General features: G+C 38.0%; 2 protein-coding genes across 4 annotated transcripts; both read left to right on the top strand.

Moving 5' to 3' along the window:
- Positions 1-5,974: 5,974 nt before the first annotated feature.
- Positions 5,975-9,193, top strand: LOC306801784 (secreted frizzled-related protein 2-like; the record flags this gene model as incomplete). Its single annotated transcript, XM_079305158.1, has 4 exons — positions 5,975-6,261; positions 6,787-6,956; positions 7,801-7,893; positions 8,883-9,193. 4 exons carry the CDS (start codon positions 5,975-5,977, stop codon positions 9,191-9,193), a joined length of 861 nt encoding a protein of 286 aa, XP_079161284.1.
- Positions 9,194-10,736: 1,543 nt separating this feature from the next.
- Positions 10,737-26,716, top strand: HDAC10 (histone deacetylase 10). Of its 3 annotated transcripts, none has more exons than XM_079303075.1 (21): positions 10,737-10,881; positions 11,224-11,299; positions 12,089-12,223; positions 12,532-12,628; positions 13,279-13,376; positions 13,453-13,557; positions 13,755-13,823; positions 14,470-14,596; positions 15,075-15,140; positions 15,500-15,559; positions 15,935-16,024; positions 17,278-17,384; positions 18,992-19,059; positions 19,528-19,801; positions 20,426-20,516; positions 21,850-21,935; positions 22,416-22,469; positions 23,059-23,143; positions 23,583-23,768; positions 25,478-25,637; positions 26,308-26,716. In XM_079303075.1, exons 2-21 carry the CDS (start codon positions 11,235-11,237, stop codon positions 26,331-26,333), a joined length of 2,049 nt encoding a protein of 682 aa, XP_079159201.1. In that variant the 5' UTR covers positions 10,737-10,881; positions 11,224-11,234; the 3' UTR covers positions 26,334-26,716. The 3 variants fall into 3 exon arrangements, with proteins under 3 accessions (XP_079159201.1, XP_079159202.1, XP_079159203.1); XM_079303076.1 differs by having other exon boundaries at positions 10,749-10,881; positions 11,230-11,299; XM_079303077.1 differs by lacking the exon at positions 10,737-10,881 and having other exon boundaries at positions 11,230-11,299; positions 12,532-12,632.
- Positions 26,717-27,448: the final 732 nt, after the last annotated feature.

The following is a 27,448-nucleotide window of genomic DNA, read 5'->3' on the forward strand; positions in this document are numbered from 1 at the left end:
CAGGTATTTGAAGCACATCTGTATTTGTGAAATGTTACAGAAATTATTTAAATTTTGCTTATTCAACGAAGTATTTAGGCTGAAGTTTGCTTTTTAAACAGAGGCTTCAGGTCTGCTGCTTCCCCTGGTGTTAAAGTGGATCAAGCCTGGCCGGCCATGCCTTGTGAAAACGTCAGATGCTCAGAGCGTTTCCTGCGGGTGGCTGGGATACATAGAGGTTAAATGCGAAATACTGCCAAGCCACTTAAAAGGGACGGGCTCCAGGCGTGCTGGAGTCAGCAGAGCACTCTCCCGGGGTTTGACTTGTTTAACTGATAGAGCTATCTCTAGTGGCAGCTAGAAGCCAGACACGATTTTCAAGACTTAATGTGTTTCTGTCTTATCTTGATGATCACTAGTTGGCTACAGACCCCAGACAAAGAAAGAATCGGGGAGGGGGAGCAGACAAGGTGACGATGTTTACTTTCTCAATGGACTACAAATAGTTGGTATGTAATGTTTACTTGTAGCCCAAACAGCTCTTGCCTTGTCTCCCTATGAAACAGTTCGAGTCTACTTGCATTCCCTTATGTTCACAGAGGTTTAAAAACAATTCAGTGAGCTTCACTTTTTATTTCATTTAGAGCTGTTTGTGACAGACAGGGGACTCAGCTATGACAGAAATTTCATAGAAGGGAAAGCCAGTGTCAGCCCAGTTGCCAAAAGACTGCAAAAGCTGCCTAAATCCAAGAGAAAAGAGGAGCTTTTCTGTGTCAGAAATTGTACCTGAAATATAGGATACTTCATTTGTCAAACACTCCTTCTTTCACAAAATTAAATTAGAGAACAAAATTGAAATCCAGTAAAACCGACTCGAGACTAAAAAGAAAATATTGGCCAAAGCAGAAAACCAATACCAACCAAGGAATAAATATACCCTAAGACATTTAATCCTTTACCTGGGGGAGAACAGAGAGGAATGGCTGTTACTACTGGCTGTTTGTGGAAGGTGCTTATCTGGTACATGATCAATACTGTAAAACCCTAAATTCAGACAGACTGTATTTTGCTCCCACCTGAAAGCCATTATTTAGAATTTGCTTACCCCTGGAGCAAAACCAACAACACTATTGATCCTGCCATGGTTTTTATGGCTGAAAAACAAAAATCCACTTTCTTAACAACAACCATGCCAGCATTTCTTTCCTGTTTTCAGCAACCTTGAAAGCAAACAGCTTCACACAGCATTTAACCAATGTGGTGTTCACCACAAGCACACGGAACACGGTCTAAATGCAATTTTGTGAGTGTGCCACTAGTAGATCAGTACTGGATTTCAGTTCTTCCTCTAAAATCACTTTACACAAACTGTCCTGCTCTTCATTGATGGAACACAGCTGGGCAGAACCTCCAAGAGCTGAGTGGGTCTCTGAACATTGTAATGTCAAACTCATATTTGTATGCCTATGTTAGCCTCTAGCTGATTAGCAAGTCACCTCATCTTTCTGTGTCCTTTTTCTGGCCCTGACTGTCTTGGCCTCTAGAAAATGCTGCTTACCCAGTTTTTGTATAGTGTTCAGCACCCTCGTGATTTGAGTGATACTCTTGGGATCTGTTTACATGCCCCCTCCCCTCTTTTGTAGCATCTGAGCACTTCATATTTGAACATGTTTAACTCCAGCACCCCCCCTTCCCCCATCCCCTCATTATTAACCAGGACAATCTGTGTGTGCAGTACAGTGCAGCAAGATTAAAGCTTCCAGAAGAAGAATCAGAAACTAAGTTTGGGTCACCCAAAGCATCAGATTTCTCTTTTACTATTAAAATAAACTTTCTTCTCAGTTAATCAATTGACAGTAAAAAGGGCAACACTGAGCATGCCAAAGCAGTGAGCCTGTAACAATTTCCATTACAGATTTATAAGGAAATACAGTATTTCTGTCCTTTAAAAATCGAACCAATGATAAAGCTATTGTGACAAATAAATTAACGAGACCTTTTGAAAGGCATTCAAAGGCCTCCAGGACTCCATTTCTGCTGTTTTACAGATACCATATGTGGCCTAATTATTTTTTTAATAAAGCAAAGGAAATGTTATGAAGTAAATCCTGCATTGCAGAGCAAAGATGTTAGTCCAGCAAAGCTTTCATCAGAGCAAGGACCACCTCTCCCCTGCCTTCTTGCTTGGTTAAAAGCTTTGATCTTTGTCTGGGAGCCTTGCATCTCTGTAATTGTCTCCAGTTAATAATGACTCCAGCCAAATATTGCAACAAATGTTTAGATTAAAAGCAAAAATCCCTACATCTGCAAATTTGTTCTCAACCCCCTGCTTTCTTTGAAGAAAATTTCAATCCTGTTTCTTACTGGGCTCCAATGAATGGCTCCTGGTTAATCTCTGTCTGTCTCCCTGGAAACAGTCAAAGGAGAGGACACAGAGATGGGCAGGGAGCAGCCTCCTGCCACTGCTCCTCTTATCAGGGTCCATCAGCAGGTGTCCCCTCCTCATATCCAGGAACAATAAATACAGCCTGTGGCTAAGGGAGCCACCACACAGCTTTCTTCAGAAGTCTCAAAGAGCAGTAGCTGGACTCCAGATTTTGAGATCTCTAACTGTACGCAGGCATTGCAATTGCCATGATAGTTTGTTAAGCTAATCTTTTTTTCACTTTAGTCAGTCTTTGTTCAAGCACCCTCTACAGACACATATCACTACAAAGAGAAATACTGAGCCACCAGTTTTTGTGAAATCTGAATGTTTAGCTAGTGTGGCAGCAGTAAAACAGTTTACTGTGTTCACAAAATCGACCTGTGTGTATATTTGCTTGATGTTTTTTCCCCACCATGAAACAAGCAGCTGAGTGTTTGCAAAAAAAACAGGAGTGTCAGTGATGCAGGTTATGCTTCTGCCAACATCTGCTGACCTGTAGCACTCCAACCAATGGCAATCTACTCTGTATGCTTGCCTTTAATAACTTTTCTGCAAGACTCCTGATAAAGAGTAAAATTATAAAGGCTTGCTGTCAAGCCAAGGTCAAAGGTAACATCTGCTCATGAAGAACATCAAAATAATTGAGCCTGAACAGAAGCAACAGAAGCCCTTACTTAAAAGTGACCTGAGAGTGTAGTGAAAAGGATGTCAAGTTGGTAAATTCCATAATAAATTATGACCCTGAAAATAGCACAGGGTAAGGAATTTGACCCACTTGAACCAAGTCACTCCCAAAAGAGAATCAGAAGCTCCCATAAATGATTCTCTTTCCTGACAGAAGATGGCTATCAAAAATTACTGAATTATGGACAATGATCTCACTTCAGAACCACCCTTGGATCCAGTACAGTCATGAGTGTCCAGCAAAAGCATTTAGGCACATTTTTCTCTTGAAACTGGTGACAATTCTTCAGCCCTTGAGTCTACCAAAAGTCAGCTCTCCAAAAGCAAAACAACAAAAGATAATTTGATGCCTTTAAGAGGACTTTAAAGCAGTGCTCCACAGTGGCTCATAAATGACCTACTCCCTGGGAAGCCTGGCAGGAAAGTAACTTAGAGATACACCATTACTTATTTTTAAGACAGTTCCTATGGAGACTAGGTTTGCCAGGATAGGTATTAGCTCTTGTTAGATGATCTTTGACTCACACACTCTCGTTATGCTTGCTTCTGTTCTGTCCATCAGTCGTGATTCAGGGGGCCTCTCAAGTCAGCCCCACTGGCTCACAGGCCAGCACACAAGGCTTTGGGTACAGCCAGAGCCCAGCCCAGGCCTGGCATGGGCTGCTTTGGGTGCAGCTCCTCCTGCAGAGCAGCACCGAGGACACAGCTGGAGACTCAGCAACCCCATTCCCTGGAGTAACAATGATGAGTCAGGTTTGGTGATGAACCTGCTTTTCTTGTAGGTTGTGAGACAGTCACTGAGAAAAACACAGAGAAAAACATCTAAACAACTGAGAGACAAAGTACTCTTTATTACTCTGTTTTATACCATTTAGAAATTGGCACATAATACCATGGTCCACATGCACGAGAAAGGCTTCTTTCTTGAGAGAGAACCTAATTTCTTGAGACCTAATTTCAGATAGCAATCAGATTAGAGAAGTATTACAGAAGAATGTCATTGGAGACAAGAATTTGATTCATTTAATAAAATTACAAGATGAAGGGCTGTGCTTGGCTTGGACCTGCCTTTCCTTGGATTAAGCAATTTAGTGAAGTTTCACTGCAAAATGGTAGTAAGGGCAGCTGTGTGAAAGTGTGGCCTGCAGACACAGGTTTAGCAAGGATGGGATTTTTTCCTGAAGGCTCTAACTTCTTAAGAAAAACATGGAGCACCTCTCAAAGGGAAGCTATCATCATGCCTAAGTCACCCTGGTGAGGTATTCAGTTCCTCTGCTTCGAGGTGAGGTAATAGGTACAGAGAAACCACAGTTTCTGGGAAAAAAAACCACTGTTGTGGCAAACAGCATGAGAAGAAAAACTGACAGTTGTTTTAAATAAATTTTTTGTTCCTTGGACCTTGCATGGTGTAATTTCTTTTTGCTTATTTAAACATCTACTGAATTTTACTAGTAGCTTAGAGAAAAGAAGGCAGCTCAGGAAAATTCAGTAGGGGGTTGTCTTTACTTTCAAAGATGCTAGGATTAGTAACCTAACCTTTAAGTGTAAACATGTAAATTTTATATGATGCATTGTCCAAATGTGCTACATCTGCTAGAAGCAGAGAAAGCTTTAGTTTCTGAAAAAATTTATTTCAATCAAGCATCAGTAATACCAGATGATACACTATTAAGAATGCACTTATTTTAGCCTAATATCCAAGACAGATATTTTACAGTAAATCCACCTACAAATTCTTAATAGCTAAACATTTCTGCTAATAAATCATATAGCCAGATGTGGAAATTAAAAACTAACACTCAAAACTAATTGGAAACAAAAAAATATCAAATAAAAAGGTCTCCACAAAATGTTTTGTTTAGATCTTCAGCTTTTAAAACTCATAACCAGACTTTTCTATTCATAATAGGTAAGCTGTGCATTACTCAGATCTTTCATCTTACTTACTCTTTCATCTTAATTGGTTCCCAACTTCTTTATAGCAAAAGCTGTACTAACAGTGATAACACCATTTTTTGGTGCTATGAACAGAAAATGATTCATCTGGTATCATTTGCTTTCATACACTTTAATGTAATTTCAATTTATTAATAAACAGTTGAAATGCTGCATTATTTGGGCATTTTTAAATGTAGACAGCTTCATTCAAAATAATAAAAATGTGTAACTGCTTTTTTTCCTGAATAAATACTGATAGTCCCAAGAGTGCTATGAATTCAATTCTGTATTTTCAGGAGTCTATTAAAATTATTAGAAGTTGGGGCCTTTAGCATGTCACAGAATAGGAATCCAAATTTCCAGTCAAAATACTTGGTTGATAGCAGATGTCTGTCTCTTTATAGTGCTTGACAAAAGAAAGTGCCTCTTCTACATTGTAAAACAGTGGAAGAGACATGGGCCATTAGCACAAGCAAAACATTTTCACTTGATAAGTCAATCTGGGCTGTTTTTTCCTGTCATGTCAGCAGCGTCTGAAAACAAAGGAGACACAGAAGCCCCAGGAGACAGCATGTCTGCCCAACCCCGTTTCTGGGGGATCTCTTAATTTGTTTTTGAAAGCACATAGTGAACCTTCCAGGTGTCAAAATTTAATATGCTACATATCATGCTGCAGCCACTGACACCATGGGACATGTGAAAGGCTGTTCCAAATTGGTGTCCTTGGGGAACATGCATCTATACTTCTTCTCCACCTCCCTGGCTGTCACAACAATCCCTTGATTAGGCAATAAGACCTGGTCTTGTCTCGAGTGATTTGATAAGCAGTTGATAATCAACAGTTCATTAAGCTCTTGGGATATATAAACCACAAGGTTTTCAGCATGCCTCTGCACTTGAGTGGTTTGACAGCTCCCTGCTCAGCAGCCCAGGAGTCACTGGAAGATGTTATTGACTGCAAAAATACTTGTTTTTGTTGTGAATGGTTTCCTAAGAGTTGCAACAGGCTTGGACATTGGATTATCCACGAAATGCGTAGTGATACCCAAGGAGATGGGCATGTGCCACCAGATTGGATACTCTGAAATGAGACTTCCCAACCTGATGGGACACACAAGCATGGCAGAGGTTATCCTGAAATCCACCACCTGGCAGCACCTTGTACACACAGACTGTCACCCTCACGTGAGGACGTTCCTGTGCTCCCTGTTTGCACCCATCTGTTTAGATACGTAAGTATTACAGCACAAACCTCCAGCCTTTATTTGCCAGAACAGGAATGAAACCAAGTGCATGTTTATCATAATCTGAAGGTGAGCTCCACTTTTTCTGAAGTAATTCTGTTAGCTCTCTTGTATTCATCAGGAAAAAAGTACTGAAAACTTGTTCCACTTCAACTGTAGTTTGCCTTGGGAATATGAATGATGTCAAAAGATATAATGTCTTATTTTGTTACAGTTGAACTTTATTCTTATTCATTTAGGGTTGAAGCACTTACAGTGAATAGAGTCAGGCTCAGACTGGAGCTTTCCTCCAGTGGTCATAAAAGCATTTTTAAAATAGCAACTAAATATTGTAAGCTCATTCCATACACAGACCACTTACATAATTTGCAGAGCTGCTGTGCCTGGAATTATATTATTATTGAAGGATGTTAAACGTCAGCCAAGATTATGTACTTTGCACAGGAATCACTGTTGCAATATTTTCTGTTCTCACTGAGCTAAGTGACAGCCTGGTATTTCCTCCTGCTGCAGGTTCATCCTTCCTTGTAAGAGTATGTGTGTTGCTGTCCGAGACAGCTGTGCCGCCGTGCTCCTGTGCCACGGACACCCCTGGCCTGCCAGCCTGGACTGCGATCGATTCCCTGGAGATGAGGACACGTGCCTGGCACCTCTTACTAAGGAATATAAATACCTGCATAAAGGTACCGAGGATGGAGGGGGGGTGGCCATACCCCGTGCTCCTGGGAATCAAGGAGACACAGGGACACTGTTCCCAGATATTCTGTGATTTTGTAAATGCAGTCCAGCCTAGCTTTACTGCTCCACGTGTTCGTGCAGGTGGGTGGCTGCAGCAGAGCAGTGCAGCAGGCTATGCTGTGATGGTGGAGGGAGGCAATTGTCACCCTGCGCAGCTGTGGGCAGTGTCATACACACAGCAGCACACCATGCTTGAACTGTGGTCACTTCATAGACTTGTCAATGACCATTATCACAGATGCATTTATGTATATGAGAAGTTGGTTCTCAGATCAGCATAGGAAAACTAGGATGATTTAATCTGGTTTTCCTTAAAGGAACATGAGCTATCTTGGCATTAAGGTTTAACTCTTCAAATGCACTCACACTTACTAACTCTATGGAAAAGAGTAAGATTAAGTAGCTGCTAGCACACCCAAATTCACATATATTCACAGGCTTAGCACAGCTGAACCCAGAATGACTGACAGAATCAGCCACTTAACCCCTTACCACCCACTGTAGTTGTGTTAAAAATGATACTGTATTTGTTACTTTATTTGTTGCCGATAATTGATCTTGTCAGTCTGAACAAGGGCTGAATGTGCATGGAAAATGAAACTGCTTTTCATCTCAAGCCTTGTTTTCAGAGAAGTGTGTTGACTTTTTACTATTATCACTGGCCCTGTATTTGATGTGTATTTTGTCTGTCATCCCTGTGGTTAAACAGGGGGTTTTCAGCTTTGAGGGCAGAAAATTAAAACAAATCATTCTAGAAGATAACAATGAGACTTTGTATTTTCTTATCAGTCCAACCAAAGCCTACCTGCCAGACCTGCCCAACAGTGGAGGAATTCTTTACACACAAAAAAGTTCTTGAAGTTTTCTGTGACAGTAACTTTGGTAAGTCCTTGCTAATGTACCTGGTGTTAAAGAGACTAACAATTCTTCTTCTAAATGCTTTAAAAGTAGGATTACAATTAGTGACAGTTTATGCAGGGATTTCAAAGGATTAAGAGTTCAGCTGCTGACTTAGCTTTAGGTTGGTTTTCAGAATAAGTTATTTCTAATCTAAATATAAGGAGGATTTATTGTGCATGTAAGATTTATTAATGATCTGGTTTCCAAGCAGATAGGTGTTCTGGTCTAGTTGGCTGCAACATGCTTTAATGAAAATATTTCTGTCTAAAGCAGCCAAATAAGCAAGTTTGTCTCTTATTAGCATTTAAACTGAAAAAAAAGCTTTGGTATTTTACCAGTATATGGTGCATCTTTGCTACTTTTGTGAATGATTTTTTTACAATACCTAACTTACTGAGAAGGAGACTCAGAAAATCATATCAGTAAAAGGAATACTTACCTCCTGTTTTCTCATTGGACTGATGACTGCAGTTTGCCCTAGAGACTTCCTGGAAAACCCTTTGATAGCAGTGCAAAGACTTTCAGTGACTTTGGCTAGCATTAGATCAAGAAATACAAACGTCATGCTGAAAAGTGTTGATGGAGTCAAGTGGAGTAGGTGGATGCTGTAATGAAAAGGGAACATCTAAAAGGGTGATATCAGCAAGCTATTTTTGCCTAGGTATTCCACACATGGACAAGGTGAATTTCAGGAAAATTGCTTGGGCAATTGCTGGGTAGTTTTGTGATCCAAGAACAAGACCAACATCTTACAATACGTAATCACCCAAAGTCTGACATAACACAGTGATGGTAAAATAAATTACACTTGTGAAAATATTTTTCGTAGTCAACTTATTCAATGGAAAATCTACTTTTCAAAAATGTTTTGAACTTCTGCTGGAAAAGGAATTTTCCTGTTTTCACTGGTACTCTTTCTTACTGCATTTGGAAAATGGTCTGACTTGCGTTTTCTTTTCCTTTTTCCTTAGCAGTGAAAGTAAAGCTGTCCAAGAAGAGAACAGCATCTGAGGACCAAGAGTATAACATTGAATCCCAGGTGGAATTCATTACCCAGGGCTCACTCTTGCCCTACGAAACTCAGAGTATGATACAACAGTGGCTGCTAATTAATGAAAAATGCATAGAGAGGATGACTCCAACCCACCGTCCCACGGTGTATCTCCTTGTGGGGAATATTGAAGAGGGCATCATTTTAGTCAAACAGGTTTATCGCTGGCAGAGGAAGGACTCCCAGCTGACTTTGGCTGCTCAGAGGTGGAGATACCATAAATGCTTGTAAATATTTATCATATTATTTGTAAAAAGATGGTTATGCTTCTCATGCCAAACCAATCTTGTAAATAGGAATGTATTATAAGTTGAATATAAAGCTTTAATTTCCTTTTAAATTGTGTTGTAAGTTGAACTCAAACCCCAGTGTTATCAGGCATCCTTTTTGGTAGTGTTACAGCTACTCTCATCCTGTTTGAACTTGGACAGCTATGGATAAATGTTTCTTTGAATTATGATTTTAAAAAATTGTAATATGTGCAAGAAACAGCATAAACCAGTTTCAAATCTAGCTGACTACTTCTAATGTATTTGTCTATACCGACCACTCCACCATTTTCTCCAGTTACCTAAACTTTCCCTTGCCTAATGTTTCATGAATCCTCCTTATTGTCTCCCGTTGGAGTATTTTGAAAGGAGGCAGCCCTCTGCTGGCCGCTTTTGTCGGAATCAGAGTGGAATAAAGAGAAGAATAAGTAACTAAACAAGGGATGGCTTCACAAGAAGATTTGGTTACTGGGTAATAAATCAGATCCTTGCTACTGAAAAGTCCCTTTTCATTTTCAGGCACATTACAAAGTTAATTTATAAAATTTACCCATTCTCCAAATGGTCTGCAGGGAACTAATAGAGTCAAAATATTAGAAAAATATGAAATACAGCAGGCACATGATTAGCATCCTCATGGTCACTGCAATACACGGACATTAAGGACTATGTGAAGATGGACAGAACTTGATTTAATTTTAGTTTTATAAATGTGTATAATAAACACAGTAACAGGTGGTAATACACGAATTAGAAACTATTTCAATAATACAGTGTCTATTATTATATTTTCTTGAAACAAATACGGGGAAAGTTTATGGGCAGTAGATTTGTAAAATTCACACCTGTAATGATCTGGCTTTCGGATACATTCCCAAAAATGAAGGTTTTTATCAGGTTATTGAATGTGATGGCACCTGTTCCATCACTTTTTACCACGAACTGGGAAACCGGTAGAAACCGAGGGAAAAAGCGGTCAATAATGGAATCAGCAGTGTACACACACGTGTACCGCCTGGGACATGGGAGAGGCGGCAGCGCCGGCCACGTCACTCTGCGCACATGGGGAGCCATCACTTTAATCCAGCTTCTTACTTTAATTTTCATTGTGTCAGGGGATGCCACGCAGCAGGGGCTATGGGTTGGTTTGCTCTTGGGCCAGTTCCACGCAGAAACCCTTCCAGCGGCGGAGCTTCCCGGCCCGGCTCCCCGGCCCGGCCGGCGGCGCTCCCGCAGCGCCATTCAAACGGCGCGCCCGGCACGCCCCCAGCCGGGCCCGGGACGCGCCGCCTCCCCGGCTCCCCGCCCTCGGCAGGGCCGGCACGGGCCGGCGAGGATCCGTGAGAGGCTGCGGGGCTGTGCCGGGCCTGCAGGCTGTGCCGGGGCTGCCAGGCGGGGCGGGGGCGAGCGGCGGAGCGGAGCCTGCCCGGAGCTCAGGGTCCGCGGCCCCGCGGCCGGCGGTGCGCTCGCATCCGCTGTCTGCCCGTCGCCTTCTCTTTCTTCGGTGTCTATCTGGGGTTTTTGAAAGACCGATAAAGTTGTAAACCAAACAGATCGCTGTGACTGTTCTGCGCGTGGTGTATGACATCCTGTTGTCCGTGCTTTGTGGCTTTGTAGGTCAGTTTCTCCGCGCTGCTCGGCCTGGCCGCAGGTGAGTGTGTGTGAGGGAGCGGCGGCCCGGCCGGGCCTGCGGAGCCGCGGCAGCCGCGGCCGGAGCGGCAGCGCCCAGCGCTCGGGCACTCGGTCGGTGAGAATCTGACTGCCCGCACCCAGCTCGGTCGGTGCAGTTCTGTCAGAACCTGATGTTTTTAAAGTCCTTGATGTTTTAAAGTCCTTAATATTTTTCTTTGGTTTCGTCTGTAAGTACAAAGTCTAAAGTACAAAACTCATGCAGGTACATTCTGTACTTACATTATCACTATCTAGTGTAATAGTAATTGGTTTAAGTTTACTTCTGATGTGAAATACGTGTCTTGGGGTTTTCGTTCTGCTCAGTTGCAGCAATGGCTTCAGGAACAGCGCTGATTTATGATGAGGAGATGACCACTCACAAACTGCTTTGGAGTGAGTAAGTCACTGCTTATTTTTATTAATAGCTTCTTATTAGGACTCGTGAGAGCAGTGCCAAAATAAATGCATTTTTTGTAAATGCAATAGGGAGTATCTGGTGATACTTCCTGTCTTTTCTGTGTAAATAGATAGTCTTTCCTTTAGGAGGAAAAAAACTATTTTATTCACATTTTGTATCTAGATACTGTAATGATTGTCCAAAACTGGATTTGAGAAGCTGCAGGCATCCTGTCTGGGAGGCCTCTTGTTAAAAGAGGTGTTAGGATGAGGCATTTGAATAGCCCCCTAAATAATGTGTTTTAAGCTAATCAAAATGTTTATAAAGCTAAAGTATCACTGACCTTGGAAAAGTATGTAGATATACTCACTCAGCTGAAACATATCAATTACAGTCAGTTAGAAATTGGTATATTACTCAAATTTGCATAAACTAGAGGAGTTCCTTTGCAGTGCTCAGAGTAACAACCCATTGTTTTCTTCTCTCCCAAACCTGCTTCTCCTCTGTTCACTTTCATTGTAACCTCCAGCTTTTAATTGCAACATTCCCGTGTCTGTAGTTAAGCATTGCAACTTTTTACCAGTGAGAGAGGAAACAAAAAAATGATGCTATTGTATTGATTGTTTGGGGTTTTTTTAAGATTCGTTTTTGCTTACATATTTGAGAATCAACTTCTGACTCAGTTCCAAAACAGAAAATAGTTAAAGTATATTGTATTGTATTATATTAGTATATTAGTAACCTGTGTTGGTGTAGTATTCTGGAAATATAATTTTTGCTTACTTTTAGCCCCATTTGTGATATTGAAGTGCCAGAAAGACTTTCATCCTCCTATGAGCAGCTTAGAAGTTACCATCTTGTGGAAAGATGTGTTCATGTGCCTGCCAGAGAAGGAAGCGAGGAGGAGATCCTGCTGGTTCACAGGTCTGAAACTTATCTTTCATTCAGATTAATTCAATTAAACAAAGATCTCCTATCTCCAGATTATATTTTGATCCCTTTCAAAAGAGTGTTCCAAAATTCAATGGCTTCCATTAATTTCAATGGAAAATGTGTCACAATGTTAAGTATTGCATAGGTGCTGGATTATGAACCTGCTATTCCACTAAATTTACATTTTCACTTGTGGGGTCTTAAGCAATGAATGCTGATTTATACATAGGAATACAAGCAAACTTCTAAAAATATAGTTGCTTGCTTGCTTAAATTTTGTGTTAATCTCTCCCCTGCAGTTTAGAGCACTTGGAAGTGGCAAAAAGCACTCAGACAATGGATGAGGAGGAGCTGAAAAGGGTCTCTGAGAATTATGATGCTTTTTTCTTTCATCCGGTATGTAAATTAAACTGCTTCCTCTATTGGAAGTTACAACTATTGCTGTTACTGCACCTGAATGGCATTTTTCTAATAAGGAGAAGATTAAAAATACAATTTTTGCTACTGATGTTGTCTCACATTTATTTATTATATTGTCATTATCTGTTTCTAGTTTAGTATAATGCTGTAATTTAAATTGCTCAAGTGTCCTGTCATCTATTTTGTAATTGTATCACACCAGTATAATGCACTACTCAAATTTTAGCTGTATTTTTGTCACATAATGTTACTGTAGACCATTTGTGGCCTGCAAATCACATTTTGTTGACAATTGTTCTTAAATGTTGTGCCATGAAATGGAGATGAAGTCTTTTATGTTATGTTTCTGTAGAGTTTCATTCCTTATTTTTAAAGGTGCCATGTTATTCCACTCAATACATCCATCTCACATTTGTTAACTGCTCCACAGAGAACCTCCTTATAAAGATTATGGTGATCACTGGCAATCATAGGGGAAAACACATTGGAACCTGGGTTGTGAAGTTCTGTTTCAGCTGTCTTCCTGTAGCTTCAGTGGGGTAGAATTATGTCAAGACAGTTTGCTGTTTGGATGCTAAAGCATGTCATGTGTGCCTTGCTCAAGCTGAGGAGTTTCTCTTTCTCAGAGCACTTACCGCTGTGCCAGGCTGGCAGTAGGAGCCACTTTGCAGCTGGTGGACGCTGTGATGTCAGGAAGAGTGCGCAATGGAATGGCGCTAGTCAGGTCAGAAAATACGTGAGGAAGTTTTCACTTAGCACAATTTCCTTTGTTATGAATAACTTATAAAATTTTGGTTCAGACCTCCAGGTCACCACAGCCAGAGAAATGCAGCTAACGGGTTCTGTTTGTTCAACAACGTTGCTATTGCAGCAGAATATGCAAAACTGAAATATGGTCTGAAGAGGTAAGTGCATGGTTGACTCTAGAAAAGCTTTTCATAGGTCAACAAGAGGTTGACATTGTATTAGTTTAGATTAATGTCTAGAGCTTTCTGGGTGTAATGTTCCTTTTGGTTCAGAAAAACATTTTTCATTTATACCTTCTCTAAATTAAGATGCTGTGGCTCTTCCTCTGAGTGTTTTCTTTTACTGATCTGTACAGAATCCTAATTGTTGACTGGGATGTGCACCATGGGCAAGGAACCCAATATATATTTGAAGAAGATCCAAGGTTTGGTGGATTTTTTTTTCTTTTTAAATACAGCTGTTTAAAGATTGCCTTTGCAGAGAATAAGATTTCTTAAACTTCTAAAACTAGAATCTTGTAAAACATTCACCTTGCTATTTTAGTCTCTCTGTTTTTCATTTGTTATAAAATGGAAGGAAGTATCTAAATCCAAATAAAATGTAAATCTGTGCTACTTTAAAAAATAGCAGATAAAATAGTTAAAATAAGCAATATGATTACCTTGGTGTGTTACTACTCAGGTAGTACATCAGTTCTCTGTTCATGAGTCTCCCAGTTAAAGTCTTCAAGTAGTAGTTAGATAAAATACATGAGCTTTATATTTTTTTTTTTTGAAAAGCAACATAAGTAGGTTCTAGAAACAAGTCTGCTGTTCTGAAAATTCCTTGTGTTTGGTCTGTATGGAGTGCATGCTTACAAGACATTTTTAGCATAAGAATTTTTACGTTAATTTTGGCATAGGACTTACTGTACCAATTTTCACAGACTAAATGCTTTGAGAGAACTAAATAGAAAGAATAGAATAGTTTTCTTTACTTGCTTTCAGGCAATGGAGTCACCAGATTCAGGATATAAAGTCATTTTCACAATCTTTTTGTCAAATTTGATTTTTATTTTTTTTTATTTTCAGTGTTTTGTACTTTTCTTGGCATCGCTATGAACATCAGGAATTCTGGCCATCACTCAAAGAATCTGATTATGATGCTGTGGGTCTGGGAAAAGCAAAAGGTTTTAACATAAATTTGCCTTGGAATAAGGTAAATATTATTTACAGCACAACTAAGCAAGTGCAATAACTTTGTATCTTATCCTTTATGTAACACTTCCTGAGTAAGTGTGCTGCTTCACTTGCTTGACAAATTACACAATGTATATCCTTCCTGTCACGAGAATGTCTGCTGGAAAAATGTGGCTCAGAATGTGATAATGTTTGAAAAATAAAAGGCAGATAAAAATTTGCACACTCATTTTTACTTGAATATCTTGCCTAGTCATCAAATCAAAAAGTGTTTCAGGAGACTGTTACATCTATCCTTGTTTACCAGAGAACTGAAGCTCAGTAAGATTAAAAATGGTGGATATTTATGCACTTTACTTAAATAGAGGGGGTTTTACTGTACTTCATATGATTCCCTCCTCTTTTCCTATCTTTCCCTAAAGGCCTGAAGAACCTTAGAAAATTTGTCATTCTAACTGGAAAACATGACCTCTCATATTTTTTCTCATATTTTTCAGGTTGGGATGGGAAATTCAGATTATCTTGCTGCATTTTTCCATGTGTTGCTTCCAACGGCTTTTGAGGTAATTTTTTACTGCCAGAGTACTTTCTAAGTGTTTCTTAAGAAGGAACCATAGAATATTTTACAGAGATGCAGTAATTGCCAGTAGCACATTTAATAAATTTATTCTGCTAGTATGCTGTTGCCCTGATGAACTGAATAGTATTTATGGAATTTTAGCTTTTAAATATTCAACATAATCATCTGCAACTTCTCTAGCAGAAACAAAAATAGTGTAAAAGGGTAATGTATTCAAGGAGAATCCTTATTTATGTTCATAGTCTAATTGAAATAACAGCTGATCATGGTACATTTGAAATCCTATACAAAATTGAAAAGAGGACATAAATATGTGCTACAGCTGTCTCTCTTTTATAACAGTTTGATCCTGAACTGGTTATTGTCTCCTCTGGATACGATTCTGGAATTGGTGACCCTGAAGTAAGTAACCTGTGGTCCTTGTGTTGTCAGTCATGACTCTATTAGGAATATATTCCTGCTGTTTTCATACCTTGTGATTGCTAAGTGAAATTCACTTTGATCAAGATAAAAATACATGCTTGAGTCTTTAGGCTGACCCAAGTTCATTAACATTACAACAAGACATATAAAGACAGATTATCCCATATGTGTAATTACTGTGTTGTATTTTTTCACTTTCCTTAAATGCAGTTGATTCAGCCTTCTCTTTGATATAATGAGAGGCAAGTGTTCTAGTATTCCATTTCAGATTTGAGTATTTCAGATTATTTGTTTGGGTTTCTTACCAGTGTTTTTGAATGAAGGTGTCATCTCTAAATTTTTTCTTTGGTTTAGGGTCAGATGAATGCCACTCCTGAGGTTTTTGCCCACCTTACCCATTTCCTGATGCAATTAGCTAATGGAAAGCTGTGTGTCATCCTAGAGGTAAAGACTTTTGAAATGTACTCCCAGGAGAAAGGTCTTTGTATTAGAGCCTTTTAGGGCAAATAAAAAATAAATTATTTTGTTAAGAAGTTTTGCTTCCTAACTTTATCTTTCGAGTACCAGGAATGCAAAAATGGCTAAGATTTGATAGCACTCTTACACTTCAGAGTTTTAAAACAAAGGAGCCATATACTCATCATTCAAAAAACATATCTTCCACAAATCTGCTCAGTTCTTGTGAATAGTGATTAGTCTACTGCTCTTGACAATCCCAAACTTACTAAAATGTATTTAGTGAATAGGCTGTATTACCAGTGTTTTTACAAATGTATCTTATTCCAGGAGACTTTGTAAAGCCTTTAACCTAAATATACTGTTACTTAGTAATGGAGCACTTAGAAAATTCCCTCTTTTTGACTTAATGACTGTATGCAGGCTCTTTAGAAGCTCTTTTTTATATTCTTTTTTTAAACACTTAAATTTTTTCTCCTTTTGAAATCTAGACTTCAACTCCTTATTTCTACTGCATGTTAGAAAAATAATGGCTTTTCAAGTACATGGAAATATTGCTGCCAACAAGGTCTTCAAGACTGAACTGTGTATTAATTGATCCACTTGACCTCTTGTTTTGCATGACCTTTCTTCCATGATCTTTCTCTCTAGCAGTTTATTATAGATAATTTTGTCTATTAGCTGAAGTGCAAATAAGCATTCACTCCTACCACAGGCAGTGTGACTGCTCCATAGGTTACAGGTGGCTTCCTGCATGTCACCTAACAGTCCTTAATCCATCTTGCTTTCCAAATTTTGCCAAACTCTTAGGCAGTCACATCTTAAATGTGTCAGGCTGTGGGAGATTTCCCTTGTACAGTCATTTTAGAGGACAGTGATAGCATTTGCTTTCTAAAGAATCCTTCTCAAGGATTGTTGAAGATGGCTTGTTGCAGATGGGAATGGAGAAGAAATGTGTTTTTATGGCAAAGAAATAACTGATTTCTGAATTTACTTGAACTATGACAAAATGAGTTCAGTCATGAGATGCCAGTGAAGTTTAGCAGGTGGCCACTAACTTACTGTTTTCATATTGAAAAATCATTGACTTGGATATACTTGCATATCATCTTCTGTTTCTGTAAATACAGGTATATTTCAAAAGGATCTGATTTAACATCTCTCTGAAATTCAGAGAGATATTAAAAGTACTTGTCCCTTATACAAAATACTTTTTATCCTTGACACAAAATACTTTTTAGGGTGGATACCACTTGAAATCATTGGGTGAATCAGTGTGCATGACTGTAAAAACTTTGCTTGGAGATCCTGTACCTCAAGTAACTGGAGAAATGGCACCTTGTCTAAGGTAAGCATATAAAGAATTTTAGAACAACTAAAGTGTTTTTTGAAGAGACTAAAAACATGCATGCTTTGAACATTTTGCTGAAGTAAGGTTTGAATATGGTAGTTTATAATATATTGTTTTCTACTTTGGATAACTTGCATTTTTAAATAGTCATCCAAGGTACAGTTTTATATATGTTTGTTTCTGAAATTATTTCAAGTTGTGAGATATTATAGCATAAGCCATTTTATCCTTAGACCTTGTTATCCTTGTTATAGAAATCCATCTTTCTCAGGGCTTAGGTAATCCTACTGTAATCAAGGTAATACCAGCTAACTACAGCCAGTATTTGGGAATGTATGCAACTGCAAGAATTAGTGCTTCAGATCCCAGAGCCATTTCAATCACTGTAGTACAGCAATAGTTTGGGCAAACCTTTCTCTCATCAGTGAGAGTTGATGCTATGCAGAGCTAGGCTTGATGAGTACCTGTGTTTCTGGAATTTGGAGCATTGAGGCCTGGGGTGCAAAAGCACTTCACCATGTAGAGCTGTATCCATACCAAGATAATTAAATTTCAAGTCTAACTGCTTTTTAGAGACACTAAGACTGTGTTTGTACAGTAGTGGAATCTGACCTAGTAAAGCATTCTGAACCTTGGGCCTGAATCAGTCCCACATCTAAAGAGTGTCTCTCTCTACCTGTCTGCACTACCTCCTCCACATCTCCATGTTCTGTCCTCCATCTTTCTCCCAGCTCAGTAGCTGTCCTGTTCTCTTTCTACCAGAAATGCTCCTCATGCACTTTAGTGGCAACACCTTCCAGTTGGCTGTGTTAGATAAAACTCAGAGCTTGGATCAGTCATGGAAGTGTGGATATATGTGGGCTGGGTTGCATTAGGTAAACTGATGGAACAAAACTGGTTATTTTGCTCCTAGCACATCCCATAAACCCCCTGTGTCCTCATTTTCTTCTCTACCAGCTGTGGTATTTCAGATTGCTATCATCCTATGTCATAGAGAGTTGATTACATACTTATCCAATGTATCAGTCCAGCTCCTGAACACCTTACAAATAATCTGCAAGTACATGGAATTTCTTCTGGATTTAATGCAACCTGAATTATGTTTGTATGATACAAACAGCAATGGGGCTGTTTTCCCATAGTGCTGCAAATACCAGAGATAATAAAAAGGAGACTTCTACACAAAGAATAGGAGGGTATGTGATTTACTTAGTTCCTGAACAGAGTGTCTTGATTTTGAGTCAGTCTAATTAAATCTTTGCATTGTGTAGATAAAATCTCTTGGCAAGACATTGACAGACAAGAGTAATTTTCCCTAAACTCATACAGGTGTGCTTCCTCCAACAGCAGGGTTGGGATTTCACTCAATGTGTAAATGTGTGTACATGCTGTATGTGTTCTTTTCTTTTTTGACTCTAATTTTTTCAAGCAATGTACCCATTGATTGTCATTCTGTTTTGCATCCTTTTAAGAGACCAAAGTTTGTTTATTTTCAGTTGGATTTTTTGGTTTTGCTTTTTTTTTTTTTTTTTTGTTAAGATAAGTTATGATTCCTCTTATGATTTTCATTATTGCTGATACTATTAATCTGATTTATTTTTTAGTGCCGTTGAATCTATTCAAAATGTGAGAGCAGCACATAAACCCTACTGGAAATGGTTGGCTTTTGAAGGTAGTTTCTCTTCATTCAAGCAAATGCTATTGATAAATGGATTTATACAGAAATTAAAAATTATTAAAATTAATACCAGGGGATTAAACTAATTGAACAAACAGTTATTCATCAAGTGACTGATGAAGCAGAGAGGCTTCATTCGAGGTCATGTCTTCAGCTGGTCTGAAAAGAACTTTCTGAAGCTGGCAAACATAATATCAAAAAGTAGCACTTTGATATCTTTTTTTGAGGATGCTTTTTTCTGTGTCAGAAGTATTAGCATAAGTTTTTATACAATTTCACTAGATTAAAGCAAATGTAGTAGCACTGAAAAAATAACATCTATGTCAGGAAACATTGTAGTTAGTGCACAGGAGTAAATATGCATGCTATGAATACAGATGTATTTATTTTGTGAATAAATATATCCAAGTATTAACACATTGCTTAGAAACTAATACCTGTGAAACTTCTCTTTTTCTCTAGATACGTCATTTTTACAAAATTTGAGCACCAAATCACACTTGTTAAAGACAACTAATACAAATCCCTCCACAGAACATGAATCTAAGATAACTAACAACAGTAATGACACTGTCAAAGTAGACAGGTTTTTGGAATTGCACATGAAAAATATTCTGTTTCCAGTGCCTCCCATCAAAACAGCAACAACTGGTTGGGAAGGTTCAGAATATTTTCTCTCTGAACATGTTCAGCTGGTGAAGGAAATGGATAAAACTGAAATAAAAGCTCTTGTCAGGTTGGTCCTATTTATTTTATTTTCCACAGAGGATGAGAGTCTCTGTACAGACTGTCATCTAGCTCTGTGTCTGCCATGGTCTCTTTTTGGCCTTCGTCTACTCAGTTACAGCCAGAATTTCTTCCTTTATAAATAAGGACATTTGTGTTGTATAGCACTCATAGTCTGAAATCCTTTAAAGAAATAATAAGAATACTTTTTCTCTGTAACTCTTTCAATAGAGATAGGACAGCTAATGTGAATGTATTAATTTAGAAAGAGATTTTGTAGAAAGCTGTCTTAAAACTCTATACACACTTTTAGCTGGAAAAAATACCAAACTGTTCCAATTTGAGAAACTCAGTGTTTTGTCTTTTCTTCATCTAATTTTGACAGAACTGTGTTTCCCAAATATGATCAGACATTTTTATTTTCTTTCCAGTGCAGAATGGAGACAGGTTTAGGGAGCTGAAGACTGTCAGGCACCGGTGTTGTCATCTTCTTGCTAGAGCAGGTTTCTGAGAATCAATGTGTAGCACCTATACAAATGTACCCCATTAATACTAACTGCAAAGCACTTTATCAGTGTCCTCTTCAAAGATATTGCCTCTAACCTAATTCTTCTTCATATGGTTTATTTTACAGTGGCTTTTATGCAGACCTTGTGAAAGAGGACAAAACTTTGCTCTCTCTTGGCAGTATGTTTGTGATCCTAGATAAAATACTTAAGAAGGAGGTAAAAATATATTGCCTTGGTCTTGGGGGTAGGGGTGGATTTGAATTCCTCTGATTTTTTTTCCTTCTACTATATTGTTGTCCAGATACTAGTTATTATTTATCTCTGAAATCTACTAATCTCAGCAAGAATGTGTTTAGCTATGAGTGAGCATGCAAGATGAAAAATGACTATTTAGGGATAGCTGTTAACCCAAATTCATCTTTCTAATCATCTTTGGGCAACTTATTGTCCAGACTTTCTGTAGGTAGTCACAGAGTATGAGTCTCTAAGAAACTTCTCATTGCTCTCAGACTTACAGGGAGCCAGGCATTAAATCTTCCAGAGTTAAGGGGAGCATAAATTGCTGTATCAAGCACAAGTAAGCAACAGCAAGAAACCTGAAGAAATGTCAGTACTTTTCCTGTCTCAATGTTCAAAGTTTACACAGTAATTTTTGACTTATATATGCATGCACACACATACTATAGTGGTGTTTTCAACAGCTCTGTGATTCTGAACAGAGTAATTAATTCTAGTTCAGTGTTTTGATTCTTGCAGGGTCAGGACTGAAGAGAGGGCAGGCTTAGAGGGTGCATCTTTATATTTATGTGTAAAAAGCTTGGATGAGCATAGAAGAAGAACTGAGAACAAGTTAAAAATATTGCATTATAATAAGTCACTTTCACTCACTTCGAGTGAAAAGCTCTCTTTAAGGCACCAGGACTGCAAGGAAGAGTAACTACCACAACGGCCTCTTTCTTCTAAAACATCTTGCTCTTGGAAGTGACATCTGAAAATCCTAGGAATAAATTTCTGACAACATTGCAAACTGCACACAACTCCAGGAGAGCCTATAAATAGATTTTTTAAAATGGTTACTGGCAAAAAGAAGTAGAACTTTTAATGAGTTGCAGATGTAAGTTAACTTTTTGTGCTGACAAAGAGGAGGAATGAGCAGGGGAAGTAGATCTTTTTGCTTAGCTTTTATGTCTAATTCAAAGCACACACAACACTGAAGGGTTGGCTGAGTAATACAGCAATTGTATTTTCCAGAAAAGAATAGTTTGCCTGGTTAAAGGAAGAGTCAGAATATTCAGGAACAACCTCCTTTTCAAAGGGTGTATTTTTCTGTACAGTTTGCAGATTATCTAGAGACCCAATAAACATGGGCTTCCCCTGGAAAAGCTATTTTTACAGTTGCCTTCTGGTATAGCACCATACTTTTGAAATAAAAGTGCAGTTATGGGACAATAATCAATATGGCCTTTTGTAGAAAATTAATTAATACAGCTGTTACACTTAAAAAATGACATGGTCTGCATTGCTTCTGAATGAAAAATGTATTTTGTAGGTGTGTAATGGAATTGCAGTATCACCCACAGCTGCTCTTTCAGCTGCCGTTGCACTAAGACATTCTGTTCGTTTGGGATTTCAAAGGTGAATTTGTATGTTTTGCATTTAGAGCCCTTTGACAATGTGTTGAAATCAAATCCTAAGTGTGACCAACATGGCAAGTTACCTGTGAAACCTTGATTTTAGAGCAAATAGCATGCCCACACACACAACATTTTCAACATGTAATCTGGGCAGCAGTGTATCCGCCAGAAACCACCTTTTGCCTTTCCAAAGGCAAAAAAATTGTAAGGTGATGGCCATGCTAGCCTACATTTTCTTTGTCAGATTTCAGTTGGTTTTGGCCTGGGGACAATTTACTGATTTTTGTTTTTTTCCCCAGTATTTAATGAAATAAATGGGGTTCCCTTGAGCTGTCATAAATATGTTTTATTTCTACTTTTAAAGGACCAAATTCAATATACATCCTTTTTAATGCTTCTAATCTACATGCAAACTTCTACACAAATCACATTAACTGAAAAAAACCCAACTTGTAAATGTATGTAAATTTGTTTCCTGCAGAGTGCTTTGTGTGTTTGTTGGAGACATGCAGATGATACCAAACACAGAAGATGGGTGAGGTCTCCTGCTACATTAAGGGGTTCAGTCCCAAGGGCTTTCTATATATGTGATGAAATCTGTACTAAGGAATCAGTCATGAGTTGACATTTATTAAGTTTAGCTTGAGACATAATACAAAACATCCCCAAATGCATTTTCAAAGATAAATTATTGTCCTAAATGCTATTTCATGCATTTGGTGGTAGTTTTAAAGTATAATCCTTCTGTATTAATTGAAATTTAGATTGTTATTGAAAAGACAATGTAATAAATAAGGCAATTATTAATTAAATAGGTCCTATCTCCCCTGTCACTGCAGGAGGCACATATTGCTAATGCAGAGCTTCTTATTGAAAGTCTTCTTATATATAATTTTTTTCCACCTCCTCTTTTCTTTAAAAGTAATTTTCCAATAGTCTTCAATCATCTTTTTAAAAATACCATAAAAAGGATTTCAGTTTTAATTGTTTACATTTTGGAATGCAAATAATTATTTGCTCCTGTATTACAAATTAGTATTTAAAGAAGGATGAAAGAAAATATCCCATTTTTATCCCATTGGGAAATAATTGGTTAAATACTCAAGTGGGGTTTTTATTTACAGAAAAATGCTTATCATAAACATCTGTGAGAAAGAACAGCCTGGAAAGACCAGTTGCAAACACTGTATTTCTCTAAACTGGAAAGAGGTAAGATTCACTTTCTGGAAATAGCGTAGGAGAAAAAAAATTTGAACAGAAATAATAGAATGTATTTAGAAATGTATAAAATTTCATTAAGAATTGCACCCCTTACTCCACTTTGGACCTTTGAAAATTTTTGCTTTTCTTGCCCTTGCCAGGTTACTACTCTTTCACAGAGCTTTAGAGTGTATTAGAATGCATAGGTTTGAGGAAACCTTCTGTAGTTACTGCAGGCCATCTTCATCAGGGCAGAGTGACACTGTAAAGACAGTAAGGAAAAGATGAATAATCCTGCATGTTTAATATAAAAATTGCTGGAAAATAGATCGATATCCTGTTTCCTAGGACAATCAAAAGCTTTTTGAGCATCACTTTTCTGTTTTGTTTTATATCTAGGAATTTGGGGCTTTATATTTGTGCTAATTTGTTGTTGTTGTTGTTAAAGGATGCTGAAGGAAATGATTTCTTTTCTGCTGTACTTGGATTCATTCTTCCTGTAGCATATAGTTACCAACCAAACTTAACAGTAATAGCTGTTGGACCAAACAGGAACCTTGGAATAAGTGGGATTTCTCTGCTTGTTGCTTTACTACAAGGATTAGCTGAATCTCGAATTTTTGCTGTGATTGAGGTAAGAAGTGGTGCTAAGCCATGGTACTTTTCAAAGTGTCTGGCAGAGACATTGGTATGAACTGCTTCAAGCTGCACAGCAGAAAATACTGGCTGTATTTTCCCTGTCTTTGGTACCCCTTTGTGAGTTCACTGCACCAACTGCCCAGGTTTCTTTCTGTCCTGAGACCAAGGCAAGGCACAGTTGCACACTGAGCTGTAGGCAGCTGTTGCAGCCTGCACAGCGAGGCATGAACACAAACCCGTGGTTATGTCTGTGGACATAAGTTTGCCACAACTTCCATTTCTATCTGGGATCCACAGCTCAGTTGTGTCCTGAACAGAGGCACTTCGAGTCTGTTAAATCATCTGGCCTCTTTCCATCAAATGTGATTGAAAGCAGCCCACTGCCCTGTTCATAACAGACCACTGAATTTCCTCTCCTCTCCCTGGTACTGTACTTTGTCACACATGACTTCCAGCCTGCAGAACATACATCAGAAGGGCACATAACCAGAGTACCCCAGCTTTGTCTTTCAGGTAGAGAGCGTGGGAAAGAAAATTAAAAAAACAGGGACTTATCCTAGGCTAACTTTTTCCATATGCTACCACATGAAGGATACCTAAATTTAGGAGTTGGATTCTGTATCCAGAGCAGTGATCAGTGTCAGTGTATCTTCCATGAATTTGTCTAATCACATAAAGAACTCAGTTTACACTCTTGTGCTCTCCAGCATCCTGTGGTTGTGAATAATGCAGTTTCTCTGTGTCATCTATGAAACAGTAAACTTTTGATCACTTATGTGCCTTCTTCAATGAGAAACAACAAAAAATTGTTAATATATGCTTATTCTAATCTGCTCCCCCATCAAGTACCCAATTAATTCCATGCTATTCATTAAGCTGCCAATTAAGTGGATCTTGACATAATTTATTCTGTAGTTTTCTCAAATGTTATTTGTTTTAATTTACAATGCTGATACATAAATTGTCTAAGCTAAAATAATTTGTACACTGATATGTAGTATCCATAAATAATGTATTTGCACACTACTAATTAGGAGTATGAAATGGAGATAATTACTGATATTCTGAAATTTAAACTTGAACAATAAAACAGTATTAGGCATACATGTTTAAAAAAAATTTTTGATACTTTTATGTTGATACTCATCAGGCAGCTCCATAAGAGGATCATGGTTTTCTAATGCATGTGCATGGCTTTTTAGAATACTTTAAAAAAATGCTTCTATCTCTTAAAAACAAAATAGTGTTACAGTCTTCAAATACAATCTTCATATAGCATCAACATTTCGAATACAATTTCTACAAGGAAATAATACTGATTTAGACTGTGAGAAGTCTAAAAGAGTAAATTTCTTGAATAAGCAAAATATATTACTATTTTCTACTCATAGAAAATAAATGATGCATGAAGTAAGCAAGCTACATGCTCCCATTAACCTCATAATATTTTCTGTCTTTAACCCAGTCATAAAAGGAAAAGTGAGATTCTTTCTCCATTTGAAAGAAACAACTTTTACAACAGATAAAAATAATTTGTTATTCAGAAAAAACCTCAATTGAACATATTTTTATTTGAAAATGGAAGGTTGTTCATTCTTGTTAGTAGTTTTAGTAATTAAATTACAAAAGCTTGTTTTAAAATATTTAATGTATCGCTGAAACAAACACAGCTTGGTTCACAGGGGTATTTTTCTTCCTAATTAGGACACAGAGATAAGTTTAATGCAAAATGTAGCCAAAGTGTTGGTGGGTGCTTCTACACCTTCCTTTGGAATCTATGTACCTCCTACCCAAGAAAAAGTAAATAGAATTAAAGCATTAAGAGACCAATTTCAGCAGGAATGGAAAATGCTTCAGTGTTCAGGTAAGTTGTCTAATTTTATCTTTAACTCTTAGACACAATAAGTTTCTGAAAAGATGATCTATAAATACAGCTGGGTCCTGTAAGTCACTGGGACATTTAAAGTCATTTGGAGCAGACTGATCTGAATGCTTCTAGTTACAGTTGAGCTGGAAAGCACCAAGTTTCATAGCATAACAACTGTACCTTTGGGACTTACAATACTGTTACTCCAAAATTTTGGAATGAAATCAACAAAATACATGCTTAAAGAGTGGGCAAGAAGATGTACCCTGTCTATGATTGCTAATGTGTTTTCTGAATATAGTGCCAAACCAGGTGATACTTTTATATGTTTAACTTGTCCACAAGTAACTCAGTAATGATTAGTCATGCTGCAAGTGCAGTCACAAAGAGCTGAAGATCAGGCACTGCATTTGTATAAGAATCAGGCCAGGCAGGTATGTATATTTTCAAGCGTACTTGTCTAGAAATGTTTTTTTTCTGAATGACTTCTGTTCTTCAACAAAAAAAAGGCAGTTATAAAGGTGGACATCTCTAAAAGAAAATACTATTTTCTCTTTCAGAAGAAATGCCCAATATCAGGGGTCTAGTTTCAGTAAAAATACTCTTGTTGGGGTCAGGAATTGTGAGCTTAATTAATAACTGGTTTTCTTATTGCTGTTCTTTTCAGTGAAAGAGGAGATTTCAAGTAATTGATTGCACTTCAGAATCATTTTACAAAGAAGAAAAGGAAAATATGAGGACTTCACTCTGCCCTCTTTTCAAGCATAAATTGTCTGTATAAAAAATAAGAACTCCCAATCTCCAAAGACTTAGTAGTGGCCTAAGGCCACAACATGTAAATTCTTAAAATTAAACAAGCATCCCAAGGCAATAGCCATTATATGCCTTATTTTCTAGTATTCCAGGTATGATTTAGGGATCATTTTCAAGAGCACTTTTTTGTTATTGTGAGTTCAATAATTTGACTTTCTGATTTCAGACACTTCAAATTATGTTTATACTGGGGTTTCTACTGGTTTCAACTTTATAACATGTGGAATAAATAAATCTGTCTTTGCAGTTGTCTTTTTTAATTACTCACAGTGCTTCCCTTCTCATTTGTTTTGGTTTTCAGATATTGCTGGAGGGGAAATGATATCCATCTTGAACATTTTGAAATTAAAATCTCTTTTTAAAACAAACAAAAGCGCTATGTGAATGATTTTTCACAAACAGGAGCTGAAGAACATGAAGATGATCTGTTTCAGTTTAGAATTTCTTTAAGCGGTTTGAAGTCCAAAAAGGTATTTAAATTGGAAACTGGCCAGTGGCCAAACTTTAGCTTCAGCATTTTTACTGACAGGAGATTAATTTCCTGACAGGAGATTTTGCCATTCTCTGCCCTAAAAACGCCTCTTCCCTTCCTTTTTTTTTTTTTTTTTTTTTTTTTTTTAACTCAGCTTTTTCAATGAAAAAGCGTTTTCTGAGAAATAGCTCAGCTCTTTCCCTTTTCCCTGCCTTTGTTCAATATAATTTACAGTATTTGGATCACGTTAATGTTGCATTTTGATATTTATTTTTCTAATCCTTTATTAAAACATTAATTGAGAGGGGAAAGAGAGTACTCTTGGTAAATCTGTTTGAAAAGACTATCACAAGGCTGCAGCTGCCTCCCGCAGCTCGGGCCCAGCGTGGTTCATCGCTTTCTGGCACTCGTGTGTTGTTCTGTATTTGCTGAGTGGGGACAACGTTTAGGGTGAGTGGCGCAGGAACGGTGTAAGATTCACGGAAGTCCCAAATCGGGGATTTCTTTTCTTTGCCGGTGCGGA

The sequence above is a fragment of the Erithacus rubecula genome (assembly GCF_903797595.1).
Source record: "Erithacus rubecula genome assembly, chromosome: 4".
Taxonomy (NCBI): domain Eukaryota; kingdom Metazoa; phylum Chordata; class Aves; order Passeriformes; family Muscicapidae; genus Erithacus; species Erithacus rubecula.

What these genes read in the sequence shown, in the direction of transcription:
- HDAC10 (XM_079303075.1), top strand. Translation starts at nt 11,235, where the DNA reads ATGGCTTCAGGAACAGCGCTGATTTATGATGAGGAGATGACCACTCAC. An exon ending in TAAATTTGCCTTGGAATAAG is followed by an intron (nt 14,597 to 15,074) that starts GTAAATATTATT and finishes CATATTTTTCAG; the next exon opens with GTTGGGATGGGAAATTCAGA. An exon ending in TTTCTCTAAACTGGAAAGAG is followed by an intron (nt 23,144 to 23,582) that starts GTAAGATTCACT and finishes TTGTTGTTAAAG; the next exon opens with GATGCTGAAGGAAATGATTT.